This window comes from Callithrix jacchus, chromosome 14 (assembly GCF_049354715.1).
Source record: "Callithrix jacchus isolate 240 chromosome 14, calJac240_pri, whole genome shotgun sequence".
Lineage (NCBI taxonomy): Eukaryota > Metazoa > Chordata > Mammalia > Primates > Cebidae > Callithrix > Callithrix jacchus.
In genome coordinates, this window is record NC_133515.1 from 95,278,079 (window position 1) to 95,296,379 (window position 18,301).

Here is an 18,301-nt window from a genome sequence, read left to right on the forward strand (position 1 = left end):
AATGTTAACATCTATAGATTTGAAAAGGCTGTAATTTTGTTTTGAAACCTGAAAAATAATTTGTTTCCAGTGAATAGGATATTATTTTAGCAATTCTTTAAAAAAATTCTCTTCTGAAAACCTTTTCCTATATCTTAAAAACTCTTAAACTAAAATAAAGGTGGTAGGTGGTGATAAGTAGTTAATAGACTACTTAGGAAAGCATAATATCTAAAAATATTAGAAAACATAACCCCTCCTTTCCTCCTCACACCTTCCCATCTGATTGGTCTGTCACCCCTGGAGTATTAGCGAGTGCACATATTTTGAAGATAATATAGTTAATTGTTCCTTTATGAAAATGTGCTTTTGTTTACAAACGAATATAATTTTATATTGCAGTAATTTTGGACATGATTTTCTCAGTATTTAAAGCAGTGCCTATTGTTTATAAAACTTTTGTCTGATTTTTTATCTGATGCTCAAAACTGTAAGTCAAGCAGCATGTCATCTTCTCTCTTATAGTTTAGAAAACTGGTAGAGAAGTTCACTGATTTACTTAGGATCATAAAATAATTAAATAACAAAGCAAAGGTGCAAGCTTAATTTTTTTGACAGCAGATCTAGTGATGTAGCTACTGGAACATGCCAGAGTTCGTCTAGTCATCTACATATCCATCCATTTTTTTCAATAAGTGTTTTTTGAATTTCTATTATGTGTGAGACATTGGAATAGATTCTGGGAATCTACTGGTGAATAAGAAACAGTTTCTTTTATTAGGGAACTTTTAGGAAATTGATTCACCATCAACCAGCTTTTTCCCTATACCTATATCTAAATTAAATTAGATGCCATCTTAAAAACGACAGAAGTTTCCATTGTCAGCCACATATCTTCTTTCAACTACTGTCCTCTCTCTTTGTCCTTTCATAGCTGAGTATTTTGAAAGACTGTTCTGTATTCATCTTTCTCCTACTGCTCATTCCATCTGCATTTCATTGCATTCTGGTTTCCAGAGGACTTTGAATTGCCAAGTCCGATAGGTCTTTTTCTGTCTTTATATTATCTGATCTACACATTACATTTAAAATTTTTAATGACCACCTTTTTCTTCTTGGCTTTCATGAAACCACACTCCTGGCTTTATCTCTAGCTGACTTTTCCGTCTCAGTCTTCTTTGTCAAGGGTTCATCTATGCATCTCTTTTTGTGGTATTCCCTAATGTCTAACCCTAAATTATCTACTTTTTTAAAAAACCTATTAATACACTCTTCTTTGTGTTCTTATTGAAATCCAACCCTTTAACCATATGCCATTGACTTTAATATGTATAGTTTCAATGTTGAGTTTTTTTGATTTCTGAATGAATATTTCTTGCAATCTGGATAGCAAGACATTGAGCAGCTCAAAAGCACCCCAAGTTTAATCTGTCTGAGGCTGAATTCAGCTTCCCTCCCATATATTCTGTTTATCAGTGGTTGGCTTCACCACCTATACAAGAATCATGAGAACTCATTTTCTTTTGCTTCCCATGTCTGATAAATCACCAAGTCCTCTTGATTCTGTCTCCTAAATTTCTCTCAAACTGGCTTTCCTCTTTCCATCCCTGTGTCAGTTACTAGTTTCTGCCTAGATCACTTTAATAGTTTTCATCCAGCACTGCCCAATAGAACTTCATGTGATAATGGAAATACTGTATATCTTTGTTATCCAGTGTGGTAGACTCTAGCCATATGTGACTACTGAGTACTTAAAATGTGGCTAGTTCAACTGAAGAAATGACTTTTAAATTGTATTTCACTTTCATTAATTGAAGTTTACATTTAAATGGTGATGTGAAGCTACTGACTACCATATTGAACAGTACAGAATAGTCTCTCTACTTTCATTTTTCCCCATCCCCACTATGGCAATCTATTTATCATACTTCTGGCCACTGGAACCTTTCTAAAATATAAATCTGGTCATATTACATATAGTTCCTTCCCTCACCAATTATAAACTTTCTGTAAGTTGCCATATTTTTCAGAATCAAGTATAAATAGCCATAACCACTCCGCCTCCCTGGCCCTCTTCTCCTCTCCAGCACATTCCTCAGATACCAGCTGTGGCAAACAACTTGAAATTTCCTGAATGTATCATGCTGGCTTAAAAAAAGTTTGTTAAAAAACATTTTATCTTGAAATGGTTGTAGGCTAATAGAAAATTGCAAAAAGAGTCCCTTCACTCAGCTTTCTTCAGTGGTGACATCTTACGTAAGTGTAGTAGAGTATCAAAACCAGGAAAATGACATTGGTGCAGTACTGTAACTAGACTGTGAGCTAATTCAGTTTTCAGCAGTTTTTACATGTGCTAATAGATGTGTGTGTAAGTTTATCTAATTTTATCACCATAAGGGATCTTATCTCATTCTTAATTTTCTCACCCACTCTCCAGCCCCATCCTTGCCCCCTGGCAACCACTAATGTGTTCTCCGTCTGTAGTGTTGTCACTTTGAGAATGTTTTATGAATAGAATCATATAGTATGTCACCTATGAGATTGCCTTTTTTTCACTAAGTGTAATGCCCTAGAGAATTGTCCAGGTTGTTGCAGTGCCATGCCTTCTTACATTTCCTCAATTTAATATGTGCTAGACCTTCTGCTGTCTGTTTCTCTTATAGGCCTGAGCTCAGGTTTTTTTCCTATCTTGGTGTAAGTGCTCCCATAACCTCTGTTTCTACCTCTTCTTTTATCATACTGTCCTGAAATGAGGTGTTTAGTTTACTGTCTTCTCCAGTAGACTTTTGAGTAATCTCTGAGGCTAAAGATTTCATCTGAGTATCTCTAGTGCTTAGTTCATTGGTTGGCACAAAGTAGGTGCTCTGTAAATAAATGTTGGCTAAGTTAATAAATATTGACTGCTTAGTGAATTACATACTACTTTGTACCAGATTTTCCATAAATGTTTGTTGAATAGTAATGACTGATTAATTTATTTTAGGGCACAAGGGATCCAATTTGTGCCATAACTGCATCAGATAAGATATTGATTGTGGTAAGTTTTGCATAAACTTATTTTATGAATAATTGTTTAAATTATAAAAATATGGTGGGAGCCAGGTATGGTGCCCCATGTCTGTAAATCACAGTTACTCAGAGGCTGAAGCAGGAGGATCACTTGAGGCCAGGAGTTGGAGACTAGACTGGGAACATAGCAAGACCCTGTCTCTAAAAAATAAAAAAAAAATTACAGTAAAGCAATGGGTGGGTTCTGGATTTGAGTATCATCTTGTGGGCACCCCAAGTTTTACTATACCTTGAATATAAATTCAGTGAAGGAAATAAGAAAGTTTTAAAGCTTTCCTCACAGATTATTAACTGTTTGCAAAAAACAGCTATTTATGAAAGCAGCAGAGTGATGACCAGCCGAGAAGACAGAGTACACTTACAGTTTCTCACACTGGCTGGAATGAGCCCTGTGGAAGACTGATGGATGTGGGGCAGATTGCATGGTGGTAGTTGGTCTTAGAAAGTTTCCTCCTTTGTGTAGCCTGATGTTTTATGTTGGAGAAAGTGCTTTGGCTCAGCTACTTTCATAACACTTAGAATGATGAGGTAGCATGTTTGCCAGCCAGTAAAACATAGAGAAGCCTATGGCAAATTTCAGTTGAATTTTTCAAATAGAATCAATGGCATAGTGTCTTTTCTTGAGCTCTGAGATGTGAAAATATTAATTTTAGAAATAAATGTTTACTTTAATACAGTAATCCTGCTGAGGTTATTGCATTTGAATTATGTAAATGAAACCTTAATAATACACTTTCTAGTTCTAGTTACATTCCTCAGCCATAAGCTAATTTTATGGGGTGGGGGAATGTCAAGAGCATAGTATTTCTATAGTATTTCCTCCTTTCTGATAAGCCCTCATGAGACTCATGCTGCAAAAGCAGTGGTTCTCTGATTAAAAAGAGGAGACTTAAAGATCAGCCGTGTGGAGCCTTCTACTCTGTCCCACTGCCATGGCCTGAGGCAGCCAAGGGTCTGAAACCCGCAGTTTTCTCATGGCATTGTACTTACTGTTGATCTGTCAGCCTCAGGATTTGCCCTGAGTTGTGTAGAAAATTACATGCTGCTTTATTTTTAAACATATTTAAATTAATACTCATGGTATCACTGCATTCAGATCATCTTTTCTTTGCTAAAAAGTAGTATGAGATAGATGACTACAGCTATTTCATATGACCTTCTGTTGATTTTTCATATACATATGTAATTTAACTCAACAAGTACTTTATGCTTTAACTTTTAATGTGTCCTGAATATTAACCTGGACAACAGATATAAATAACTTTAGATTTTTTTCCTTGTGATGTAAGAGTTCGTTTATTACCAAAGTGCTAGGTTTCTGACTCCTTTTTTGAACATTACATGAAAAAAAATTAGAATGCTTTCAGCTGTTTGAAAAAGGTTTAATTAGTAAGAACATGATTCATTATCAGAATTGAGAATTTGCTCTGGTATTAAATGTATAGACATATAAAGAGATAGTTGTAGTTTAATATTATTATGATAAACATATGCTTAAGTAATCAAAAGTAATTTCCATAGGGTCGTGAATCTGGCACCATTCAGAGATACAGTCTACCTAATGTTGGTTTGATTCAAAAATATTCCCTTAATTATCGAGCCTACCAGTTATCCTTGAACTGCAACTCTAGGTAAGCCTGAAAACTCTGCTCATGTAGATGTTAGACTTAGAAATTATCAGTTGGGATTGTTGGGCTTATATGTAATAAATGTAAAGATGGGTGTGTCTATTATGAACTTGCCTGAAAATTTAGTATGCTTTTATTTTATACTGCATTTGGCAAGTGGGCATATGGAAGTCCTAGTACAATTTTTTACTCTTAAAGCTTAAAAGTTAAAAGCATTGAGGCTATGTTATATTTCATACTAGTTGGTTTCATCTCTTTGGGTACATTTTCCTCAGAAGAGAGCAAAATGGAGAGTAGTCCATATCTTGTATCAAATTTATTTACAAAAATTTAAGCCATTTCTACTGTATTCCAGGTTTCTGGTAATCTGATTTTGAAGAAGAATGGCTATAGGTAATTATTCTCATGATTGCCGATAGTAGTTCTACGGTTTTTTTCCTTTTCTCCAACTGCATGATTTGCAGCCGTCTTGCTATCATAGACAGCTCAGGAGTTCTAACTTTCTTTGACTTGGATGCTCGAGTAACGGACAGTACAGGACAGCAAGTAGTCGGCGAGTTGTTAAAATTGGAACGAAAAGATGTCTGGGATATGAAGTGGGCCAAAGATAATCCTGATTTGTTTGCAATGATGGAGAGGACAAGAATGTATGTTTTCAGAAACTTGGATCCTGAGGTAAAAACAAGAAATGAGTGTTAACAGTCTATAAATAATGAGCCGAATATAAAAACCTGGATGATTCCCCTTTGTTTTTTTTAAGAGGTTTGTTGAACAGCAGTGCCAACATGGCTGCATGAATTTCTGAAAATAAATAGAAACATTTCTGTGGATTTAAAAAATATTTGGTCTTATATGAGAAAAGACTTACCTTTTAAATATTCTCTACTTTCTCTGAAAGGTACTTCCCAGGCATTTATTTATCTGTTCTTTTTAAAAGGTGGAACCATGGTCACTAGTCTTTTTTTTCCTTGTCAAACTTAAGAAAATCAGTAGTCTTATTTACCGGAATTTCTTAAAACAACCAAATTAAAAAAAAATACAGTTTTCAAATTGCCTTACCCATTCATTCTTTTCTGTCTCTTTGTTCACTTTATTCTCTGCTTACTTTGTCTTATTTCTATTTATGTTTACCATACCACTCACAAATCTGTGTTCTTTCTTAACCCAGCGATACTTACAAATATGCAGGTACAGGCGGTGGTCAGTCTCTCTTTTGGGTATGAGGAAGCCCCCTTTGTATGCTCTGGATTTTCTTGTCACATAATCTACTCCAGCCACCTGTCAACTGTTGTATTTAGGAAATACAAAATAAGTTGAGTGGTAACCTAATCAGAACATCATTAAGAAGATAAACCTTTTAAATGACTTTTGAATTAGTAATGCATTTTCAATTTGGAATTTTCTGTACTCTAATCTTGTAAAGAATAAGGAATAAGTGAATAAATGCTTTGTATCATTCATTTCCATTTGTTTGCATGTATAGCTTCCTTCTTGGGAAGGAATTGCATGCTTGGGCCCCTGAGCAGCCAAAGGGCTTCTGGAGTAATTTATTTAATGGTAAACTGTTTGCCCCTTTAATATCTAAGTTATTTTTACATTTCCCCATTTGAGCCCTACTCAGGAATTTTGGATTGGCAAATGCCCAAGTGCTCTCAAAGGCTCTGTTAAAGCTTTTACAAGTCTTAGGATCTTTGTGATTCTTTGACCCTGAGAAATGGTTCAAAGGAAAGGCATTCAGATTCAGGGCTGCTGCATTTGACCTGTAAGCATGGGCTTCTTTCAAGGGTCCAAGGGAAATTTAATTTTTGCCACAAAACAATTGTGAGAATTTGACAGGTAACCACAGGATAACCTTGAGGATGGGGGTAGAATACTTTTTGAATGTTAGAGTCTTTTTCTATGCTTAGCCCCACTCATTCTAACTCACAAATCTTATGCCTGGAGAAGTGAGAATGTTTGTTATATCTGGCTGCTCATAATGTGAATTTAGCACACACGATCAGTCTGGTACCAAGTGAAATCTTTGCCTGGTGAAAAGAGTTTCTTAAGTAGTTTTAATAGAACAGCCTTTTAAAAAACAGACTATTTTTTAATTTGAATTTGTTTTCTGGTTTGGCATGTAGTTCAATTTCTGTTAGATTCAGAGCTACTGTCTGGATTTCTTTATAAATGATGCTGTTCTGTTCTGTTCATTCATGAGGACACTGGCTCGGTGTGGTCACAGCTGGTTTAGCTACTCTGCTCATTTGCTCTTCTAGCTGCTTATTGACCATGTAAGAACATGATCTCTTCAAAACAGAGAACATCTGTCTGTTTTACTGGATCTTCTGAGCTGTAGTTAATAGTATGTTCCTTCAGGACATAGTACTCTGTATTATTATTTAGGAGATAAGTTAGTGTTTGACAGCTAATAACAGAATATATTTTTCTCTATTTGAGTGTTGTTAAGAAGCCTAGATTCATACCTTTATTTAAGTTGTAAATCTCATTATTTGAGAGAAAAAGATGCCATCTGTATGCAAAGTTTTAATTAACCGATAAAGCACATTTCCTTCGAGAATTAGGAGATGAATATTTAATGCTGATATTTCCTGCTTGATCACTTTCATCTCCATTGACCCTCTGAAGGTACTGATTGCACTTTTTTGTTCTTTTTCTTGGTTCTTCCTTCTCATTGGCATTGCAATTTCATATTCATGTTTCTTTCATATTTCATAATTTCATCAACCAGACTCTCATTTTTGTGTATTGGCTTATTTTTCAAACAAGGGGCTTCAAATTTTTGAATATATGCTCTTATAATAAATATTTATTTATAAATTATTTACATGACCAGCCATATTAATATATTATGAATCATGTCCCAAAATAGAAATTTTAAAAGAATGAGAAAAATAAATTTTATCAGATGACATAACTTTATTTTTATATGTCATGCTAATTGCTATGGTTCATACTACCATTAGTTAGTATATCAGCACAATGCACATTTTAGAGCAAGGTTTTGTTAACTTAGTGGATGAAAGTCTCATGTTTCAAATATTCTACTTGATGATTTTGACCTTTTAGCTGACTTTTGGTCAGACTTGATAGGATTGTCATTGTTTTCACGCTGTAATGTGACTGACACAAGGTTTGGTGCTGGGGTCAGAGAGGTGTCAGTTCTGCCTTTCCTTGTTTGTTTGTGCTTGCATTATCAATATTTCTTTCCATCTACAAGTTCTTCACAAGAAGCTTTTGAAGCCACTTGTCCAATTTGTGAGGGTTAGCTAAAATTAGGTGATATAATCCCTAAATTCACTTAGTTAGGTATATGCAAACGTCAGTATGTCACAATATGCTAAAATTGTAGGACAAATTAAGGGTACTTCAGGATACTCATTATATTGTACATGTTATGAGGCCTTCTGACTTGTGTGCTGAATAAAGGTGCCAATATTTCTCGGTATAGTATAGACTATTAAAGCTTTGGATACTTTTTTGATAAAAAGAAGTATCTTTCATACTGCTTAGGTGAGTGTACCTTGCTCGTCTGAAACTTCATATTTAAATGAAGTGTGTAGATGGATAGCTAATGAATTTTGGAAACTAAAGAAAATTGGTTAATCCAAGCAGAAGTTGAATTTTAAAAAGATGAATTACATAACTGTGTATATTTACTTATGTACTAATAATCAGATTTTTTTTTTTTAAACTCTTAGTTTTTTGATCTCTCTCTCCCTCTTTCTCCCTTTCGTTTTGGTAGTATTTCTTTTTCGATAGATAATCTTTTATGAATTTATATTTTGATTATCTTGTTTTGTTGCACTGTCTAGCGAAAAACAAAAAAAAAATTTAATGATACGCACGTTTATACAAATATATTTGGTTTACATATAGTATCAAAATAATCAAGGTACACAAAAGGTCCCTATACTCTATAAGAAATATCTTACTACATGCACTTTTTTGAATTAAATTTTGTTTTGATTCTTTGTTTTTTGCTCTTAAAGCATATTATTTACCTTTATATAATACAACCCTTTTTAAAGGTAATAAAAGGGTTTTATGAAATTTTCTTATATTACTTGACTATTTTATTTAACAATTTGCACTTTTTAAAAGAAAAACCACTTTTTTATTGTAATTTTTTTTTACAGATGGGGTTTCACTGTGTTGGCCAGGCTGGTCGCAAACTCTAGGCCTTGAATGAACCTCTTGCCTCAGCCTCCCAAAGTGCTGGGATTAAAGGCATGAGCCATGAAAAACATTTTAAAAACCCTCTAAACTCTCATAGTAGATATACAAGAGCCTCATGCTTAAACATACTGCAGTCAAACTAAATATGATTGTTTGTAACCTCTTGTTTTAATCTTTTTGCTATCTTCTTTTCATTATAATTTCTGAATTATATGTGAAGGACCAACTTTCAGAATTATAAATCTGAAATGTTATTTCATTTGGATTTTGGTTACTTTCTACTTTTTTATATATATACACACACATCGTTTTAAAAATTGCAATCTGATACTATTTCTATTACCAGACATTATTCTAATTTTTTTATAGTATTCTTAGAGGTATTAAGTATATCGGCAGTTTATTTATTTTTGTCTATATAATATTGATACCATTTTTTTCTACTGAAGATCTAGGGCAGCTACTTTACTTTATAATATGCATTTCTATTCTTTATTTCAACAAGCCTGTATAACACTAGGATAACAGACAGACATATAACAGTCTCATGCACTTTCATATTGGCAAATAAATCTTCTTATGTAGGAAATACATCAGGAATGCATTCTGGCTCATGTTAGAGGAGAGACTGTTCAGTGTGGTATGGGATTTCTTTGACAGATGGGCTTACATACAAATATAGCATTTATCAGTTTTATGAAGAATTAACTTTAATATTGAATTGCATGAATTAGAATTTTCAAGCTATATAAGACTTTATTAATTGAGAAAATTGAACTGAATATTAGATGCTATTAGATAATTAATATTAATTATGTAAGGTGTGATCATAGTAATGTGGTCATGTAAGAGAAAATTATGTTTTAAAGATATGTACTAAAGTATTTAGGGGTGAGATATCATAATGTTCATAATTTACTATATTTACTTTACAATACTTCAGCCAAGAAATTAAATGAAGCATATTTACCAAAATGTTAATTATTTAGGTTATGGGTTTATGGGTGTTAATGACATTCTCTCTTCTGTTTACCTGAAAACTCTGATAATAAAATTTAAAAGCATGATTTGTTAAAAGAGAGGAAATTTTGCATAATGAAACATAACATTTGCTTTTGTCTTTAAAGGAACCCATTCAGACCTCTGGATATATTTGTAATTTTGAGGATTTAGAAATTAAATCTATTCTTTTGGATGAGATATTAAAGGTAATTCCTAAAAAGTTAAATTTCTGTTGCTAGCTTGACTGGGGATTATGTATTTCTGGACCAGGCTGTGTAAAAATCCTTTAAAAAAAGATTTTTAAATAATCTTCTTTTAAAAAATTGGGTTTTGCCCCAGTGTATGGCCTGATTAAGTGTGGAGCCATGGGTTCCTTTCCTGTAAAATGATGATAAAAATGTATGAGTCTTAGTTATTGCCTTTATAAGATATGGATAATAATCATACTTATAGGATTGTTATTATATAAGACAATATGTGAAAAGCAATTCACACAATGCTATAATATAGCCAAGTGAGAGCTAAAAAAAAAAACGAGTGCCATTTGTTGTCATTATTTTTGCAGTAATAACAAACAGGTACTAAAGAAATATTTAAGAGTTTAGCTGTTTTCTAGTTCTAAGATATTGAGTAGCTTTTTTTTTCTTTTTTTTTTTTTGAGATGGAATTTCCTCTTATTGCCCAGGCTGGAGTGCAATGGTGCGATCTTGGCTCACTGCAACCTCTGCCTCCCGGGTTCAAGCGATTCTCCTGCCTCAGCCTCCCAAGTAGCTGGGATTACAGGCATGTGCCATCATGCCCAGATAATTTTTTATTTTAATAGAGACAGGTTTTCTCCATGTTGGTCAGGCTGGTCTCGAACACCTGACCTCGGGTGATCTGCCTGTCTCAGGCTCCCAGTGTGCTGGGATTACAGGTGTGAGCCACCGCGCCTGTCCAGTAACATATTTTTAGAGACCTATCTCCATTTTTTCCAGGTTTTATAAATAATCCTTTTTTTAAAAAAAAATTCAAGACATGATTTTGAACCCCTGCATTGGCCTTCTTTGACCATCCTCTGAGAATTTTTTTTCTTTAAGAATATACTGAGAAAGTTTTAACTTCATTTTAGCCAATGCATTAACTTTTTCTGTGTAATATAGATAGTTTTTGAATTGAGACTGTAGATTTAAAATTTCCAGCAGTTAGTTGCAATTTGGAATAGGTTTTCATATCTGGGTTTGATATGTAAATTATGGCTCTTTTATTGTGAACCCGTTTCATTTTTCTGTATTATAATCACCATGTGACAACAGGTGGGCCCCCACCCAAAATTTGGTTTGGATGTAAAGCTTGGTGATACCATAGACACACCAACAATGTATCCTCCATAATGAGGCTTTTAGGAGAGAGAAGGGCAGGCTTCCCAAGCTGTCTGAAATAGCTCCAGAGCATTTCAGAGGGAAAGGAGACTAGCTTGAGGGTGTTGCTGTTGTTGCTGTTTAGTAGTTAGGGCGTGGGTCTGGGTGAGGATTTTAATGGGTAGGGGCTTATGTGGTTTGAAACTCACTGGCCCCAAAGGAATGAGCATCTGGGCTTTCTCATCAGCTTGCCCATGTGAGGCAGAGGGGAAGAGAGAGGGGTGAAGTTTAAAAGCTGTCAGCAGCCAACCATCAAAAATGGAGTCGGGCTGTTACTACCTAGGATTACATAACCTCCAGATTTGACTATTTGACCTTTCTCGATGTGGATAGCACTTTTATTGTCCCTGTTTAAGGTATACGACTTGTAAAACTAATGAACTTATTTCATAGCCTGTTTAACTTGAATACAGTCCCACCAGATAATATTTTTTCTTTTTTCTCACATGTGAAGAAAGATGTCTTTTTTTTCTTTTTTTAAAGCAGGGTCTCTCTTTATTGCCCAGGCTGGAGTGCAGTGGTGCCATTGTGGCTCACTGTAGCCTCTGCCTCCCGGGCTCAAGTGATCCTCCCACCTCAACCTCCTGAGTAGCTGGGATCCCAGGTGCAGGTCACCATGCTTGGCTAATTTTTTGTATTTTTTTGTAGAGATAGGGTTTTGCCATGTTGCCCAAGGCTGGTCTTGAACACTTGGGCTGAAGCGAAACTCTTGTCTCCCAAAATGCTCAGATTACAGGTGCGAGCCACCATGCCCAGCCAGAAGATGTTTTTCTGCTTGTCTTCTTTCCCGAAAAATTTAGGGAGAGAAGACATTATTGTTATTATTTATTTTTGAAGATGTGGTTTTTCCAGTGCCCTTTAAGAAAACGGTCATAAGTCAGTCATAAGTGTGTAGAATCAAACTGAGGTGATTGAAATATCTTGTCTGTTTTTATATATTTAATGGTGTGATAGACAGTGAGCTTCTTGAATCCCTAACATTTAGCAAGGGTCTGATACAGAGTTGGTTTTCAGAAAGTGTTGGTTAAATCAGTGTTTTAAAATGGTTACTGTATTGCTTTAAAAAAGTGGCAGAATTATATAGAATTCAAGCAGTACAGGAAAGTACTGAAAAAAGTTAAAAAGAAAAACCCTAAATTCCATCACTCAGATATTTTAGTCACTATGGTTAAACACTGGAACATTATTCCTTACAGCTGTAAGTTATATATGGAAATACGGATTTGATAGAGTTAGATGAGTAAACAGAAGTAATTTTATAAAAATGGTATCATTGTACAATCCACTTTTTTGGTGTTAATTTAATTAGATAAGCTGAAAGTGAGTTTAAAGGAATTCTAGAGTTTTAGATAATATTTTTCTACTACAAACAATACCATTTTCCTGAGTTGAGAAGAATTATGAAAAACCAAGAAGTTATTAAACTATATTTTAATATTTAAAAGTATTGTCTTTCCACTCTAAAAGATCACATTCTTACATTTCTCTTTCTCCTTTTGTAACTATATTATTTTTACATTGTCAAGATTGAGAACATTTTAATTTTGTCTAGTAATCCTTATTTTCGGTTGTTTAGTCTTAATATATTTAAAGACTTAACATATTTAAATATTAAGACTAAACAACTGAAAATAAGAATTCAACGTTATTACCAGGCTTTTTACTACATTTTCTCTGTACATAGTTCTTTATTTTGATTAATCTTTCAGTTGGCCGGATTTCATCATTAGTAGTGTTTTTCAAGAAAGGCCCATAATTTCTGATTGCCAGAAACTCTAGAATGCTTGAAAATACCTGTGGTGGTGTTGCTCTAGTTGATGATTATATTGAATACTATGAAGTTTTTTAGGTAAAGAAGACTCTCAATGGTAAAATGATTTAATCAAAGTTCATCTATTCATTAATTCAGCAACTGTTAATTAAGAGCCAATAAGACGCAGTTCTTGGCCTCAGGTAGAGGAGTCGAAGAGATAGAAAAGTAATTCAGCAGCAGAAAAGAGTTGGGAGTGCTGTGATTCAGTCAGGATGGTATACCTGTTCCAAATCTTGCAGGAGAGCATTAGGTCATTTATGAGATGATGACTATTGAATACTGTGAATAGTACAGCTGGGCATTGTGCTGAAAATTTGAGATATATTATCCCGTTTAAGGTGAAAACCCAATTTGAGCAGAGAGAAACAGGGATGCGTAACTGTGAAGGACCCCGCCTGCCATTTTCCTCTGTCCCCCTTTCCTTATAGGCCGCCTGATTGTCTCAGGAGGGACTTTACTTGTGGGTTTTGGGTGTTTTCCAAATAACTCAAAAGACCCAAAGATGAGGATTTATCTTCCTTATTTTGCTCACAATACGATGCAGTTTTTTTTCTTGTTTTGTTTTGTTCTGGTTTTAATTATAAAAAAGAAACACATACTCTAAAGGCAAGTATTTGAATTTTTTTGTTGTTGTTTTCATCTTTACTTTTAGGATCCAGAACATCCAGTCAAGGATTACCTAGTTAACTTTGAGATTCGGTCTTTGCGAGACAGCCGAGCACTGATTGAGAAGGTTGGAATCGAAGATGCATCTCAATTCATACAGGACAATCCACACCCCCGACTTTGGTATTTATAAAAAGCAAACTCTCCCAAGATGTCAGGTGTAGGTTTTTAAAGTCCCAGCTCTGTGTCTCTGCTCCCCTGCTACCCTCCTAGTGGGAATAGACTTCCATTCTTGCTCTTCTTTTTAAAATATAGAAATTCATTTTAGATTTGGAAGTCCTCAAAATAAGCAGAATATTATTTGAAAAATGTTTGCATGAGTTACTTTTCACCACGTTTCTCTAGAAACAAAAGACATCATAATTGAATTGTGATTCAAGACTAGTTTATCAGTAATTTGCAACATACATTTAGTTTTTGTTTCTTTTAAAATAAAGGCGCCTACTGGCTGAAGCAGCTCTTCAGAAACTGGACCTACACACTGCAGAGCAAGCATTTGTGCACTGCAGAGATTACCAAGGCATTAAGTTTGTGAAGCGGTTGGGCAAACTACTGAGTGAGTCAATGAAACAGACTGAGGTTGTTGGCTACTTTGGCAGGTTTGAAGAGGCTGAAAAAATGTATCTTGAGATGGACAGAAGGTAAGTTACGAAGGTACAGGCATCCCTGAGTACTCGATCAGTTCATAATTTTATTTTTTACAAATGGGGAATATAAATAAATTGGGTTTATTAGACAGTTTCTTTTAGAAATTCATTTTAAGATGGATTACAACCTAGATATTCTACATGCCCCTCATTCATTTGTGTTTCATAGTCTGGAGGCAGTCTTCTTCTCTGTTTTTACATCTAATAATGGCTGACTATGGGAGATTTTTTTTTTCATTTGGTGGGAAAAAAATGATAGAACAGCAGAGACTGGGAGCTTTTATATTTATGACATAGCTCGTCATTCCAGTTCGTTTGTTTGTTTAGAACATTATTTAATTTTCTGTTCTCAAGAGGCATAAAATAAAAATCAGAAGTAGTTAGGGATTGAGTTTAGTTCTTTATATTTCATTTTTAATTTACATAAACTAATGTATGAATTTCGTAAATATTTCTTCTTTTAAATTAAAGAACTATAAGTCCTGTTTCCCTGGCCAGGAATCAAACCCAGGCAGCAGCTATGAAAGCAGAGAATCTTAGCCACTGAACCACAAGGTGGAGAGTCTGTCTATTTCAGCCGTAAACATTGTCATTTTTATTAATGTTATTTATACTTCCAGGAGATGTCTAACAACTTAAGTTCTGAAAAGAAATATAAAACCACATGTATTTACGCTCTGTTTTGTTTTGAAATGAACCTGATCATGTCTAAGAAGGAATGATTGTTATTTAAATCATAATTTTGCTAAATAAGTTGGAAGTCTAGGAAAATAAAGGCACAACATTGTTTGCTTTTCCCTATTCTGGTATCTTAGTCCATTTGGGCTGCTATGACAAGATACCTGAGACTGGATAATTTATAAATAACAGAAATATTTTTCTCACTGTTTTAGAGACTAGGAAGTCTAAGATTAAGGCGTCAACAGGTTTTAGTGTCTGTTGAGGCCCTGTTTCACTTCCAAGATGGTGCTTTGAATGCTATGCCTTTACAAGGTGGAAAGTGAAAGGGCAAAAGGGGCAAACACCCTGAAGACCCTTTTATAAGGGCATTAATCAACCCATAAGGGCAGATATAATGACTTCCCCAAAACCCTGCCTCTTAATACTACCACAATGGAGATTAAGTCAACATGAATTTTGGAGGGGAAACACATTCAAGCCATAACCTCCAGGTGCTCCTCATTTCCTCTTATTTAGTCAGGCTAAGTTTCTAAAATATTTGGAGAGTCACATTGTCCATTGCTCTGTAGTCTGAGCACCTAGAACTGCATCTAGCACATAGCAGGCTCTTGGTAAATATTTGTCAAAGAGAGGAATGAATGAATGCCTTTGTTTGTAGGGATCTTGCTATTGCCCTCCGGTTGAAACTGGGGGATTGGTTTAGAGTACTGCAGCTCCTGAAAACTGGATCTGGTGAAGCGGATGACAGTCTCCTGGAACAAGCCAACAATGCCACTGGAGACTATTTTGCTGATCGACAGAAGTGGTATGTAACTCACCTGGAGCACCTCCAGCATTCATGCAACACTTTGTAGCCGCCTGAGTACTGCTTAATGATGGGGAAATAGAGACCATCTTCTTTAATTCTAAAATTCAGATAGCTCTAGATTCATCTTGGAAAGCCAGAAATCCTGTGAAGTTGTAAGATGAGCACTATAAAAATTTGGAGTGTATAAACACAAAACCTGTACTTAGTTCCAGGCAGCTTTCTACTGTTGGAGACTATAGTCTATAATTCTAAGATGTTTTCTGATTTATTTCTGAACAAAGTTTAAAAAGTATTTTTATTTATTATATGTTATTTTCAGAAATCATTGGCTTTTGTTCTTTTCATTTTGAAGTATACTTATTTATGTCAGTTTTAAAAGTTTCTCCTTTTTTCTTTCTGCAGGTTGAATGCTGTACAATATTATGTACAAGGGCGGAACCAGGAACGCTTAGCTGAATGTTACTATATGTTAGAGGATTATGAGGGATTAGAGAACCTTGCCATTTCACTTCCAGAAAACCACAAGTTACTTCCAGTAGGTATTGCAAAGTTTAGCTTTTGGAATTGTTAGGTTTCTTTATAAAATTTTATGTTATAGTCAGAAAATACCTTCCACAATAAAGAAAATTAAAAATCTGTAATTTTATGGTTTCTTAGACATGGCATGATGCTTTTATTTTAATTATATAGCAATATATAAAAAATACAGAATAGTTGAAAATGGAGGGGAAAAGTCAATCACATTCCTCCTACTTTAACATGATCACAATCTTGTGTAGTCTGCTATGGTTTGTAAAACTGCTTTGTAAATGTTAGCTAAATATGTGAAAATTTAAATGATATGTTGTAGGGATTTGCCTCAAAATAATCTGAAATTGTTTGATATTTGCTATAACTTAAGTTTAAAAAGATAGCTTAGTTTTTATTATATTCGCAATAAAGTATTTAAAGTTAAAAGAGAAATCAAAAGAGTTCTCTTGCTTTCAAATGTTCTTCTAGAACCTCTTAATTAATTGTTGAATACCGTAAATATGCTTTTATTTTATTTGTTTACCATATAAATCACTGAGCTGTGCAATACTTGTAGAGCTCGCAGCTTTCAACTGCAGAGTCTGGACATATATCAGTTGTGAGTTTTACTTCAAAAATGTTGCCTGTTAGTTAATAGATAAGTATAGAATTATGGTAATTCAGTTTTCCCTATTGTGAATTTGAGCAGTTATCTCTGTAATAATGGCATTTTCACTCACCTTTATTTTCAATCCTGTGGATTTTCTTGAGTAGGAAAGAAACTGGAATTATTTAGAACCCTGGGTATAGGGAAGAATGTGTATGCTTCATTAGTTCTGTCTGTCAGATGTGTCTGATGAAGCCGAAAAACATTTTGCTGTAGGATATCCAGAAAAATAATATTCCTGAGTAAATACTAAGTAATTTTAACCATAATAACAAATAATAAAATAATAAATTTTAGATTGAGTTATAGAGGAATGTTTAATAATATGGGAAAGTATACCTAATATTTAAGTAGGAAATACAGGATACAAAATTATGTATTGTATGACCGTGTACAACACAAACCTATACATATATATTCATAGGGCAAAGATGTTAAGAAATCACCCCAGAGTATTGATAGAAGTTTCTTATGAATGGTAAGATTATGAGTAATTTCACTTTTTTGTGTTTTGTAATTCTTTTTTTACCATTAGAATGTATTTCCTTATAATCAGAAAAATATAAGCATTGTTTTAAAAAAGATAGTTGGATATAAAATATGCTTTCATACTTCCAAAAATATTGTAGAAGGGTTAGGGATGGAAAACCTCTGGCTAATTAGGTATTCTGAAAGGAAAATAATGACCTTCTGAAAATGGATAGTGCCCCTGAACAAGTAAGATTTGTGGTTGTGGTGGTGGTGGTGGTGGTTCTTCCTCACTGCCACCCCTTTCCAAGGAAGCTCTGTTTTGGGTCTAACTTCCTAAACTGATTAATGGCAGACTTCTCTAGGACATTTCTTTATAGAGGTATTTGACAACTCTGTGAGATTTCCCTTAAGTCTCTAGTTAATGGTTAACACTGATGATACCACCAATTGACGTAAAGGTTTTTTTCACCCACTGGTGGGGGATTTATTTTGGAGCTTGACATTTCTGTATACTAGCTACTGAACTGAGAGAAGAAAGGAGTGCAGTGTTTTCGGGACCTGGTTAAAAATCAGATCCACAGCCTGAGCCAGTGAAGCTCTGGTTTCATAGAAGGTGATGGATGCCTTAGTATCTGTTCTGATTTGTATCCTCTGCCCTTGTGTCTGTTTACAGAAAACTCTGTAACTACCAGTAACTTTAATACTCATGTGTCCCTAGGGAGTTTTATTAAATTAAAATATAAGTAATTTCCTTGGTCTGTGAAATCTGACAGTATTGTTT

The 18,301-nt window shown here is 34.4% G+C and overlaps 1 protein-coding gene across 6 annotated transcripts in view; it reads left to right on the plus strand.

Moving 5' to 3' along the window:
• The window catches only part of WDR35 (WD repeat domain 35), a 72,959-nt gene that overhangs the window by 45,649 nt on the left and 9,009 nt on the right, over positions 1-18,301 (plus strand). For all 6 annotated transcript variants that reach the window (XM_035273137.3, XM_035273139.3, XM_078348445.1 and 3 more), the window contains 8 exons: positions 2,963-3,016; positions 4,570-4,679; positions 5,141-5,351; positions 9,983-10,063; positions 13,723-13,859; positions 14,174-14,377; positions 15,723-15,869; positions 16,275-16,407. In XM_035273137.3, coding sequence (XP_035129028.3) covers positions 2,963-3,016; positions 4,570-4,679; positions 5,141-5,351; positions 9,983-10,063; positions 13,723-13,859; positions 14,174-14,377; positions 15,723-15,869; positions 16,275-16,407 — 1,077 coding nt within the window. The remainder of the gene's footprint in view (positions 1-2,962; positions 3,017-4,569; positions 4,680-5,140; positions 5,352-9,982; positions 10,064-13,722; positions 13,860-14,173; positions 14,378-15,722; positions 15,870-16,274; positions 16,408-18,301) is intronic.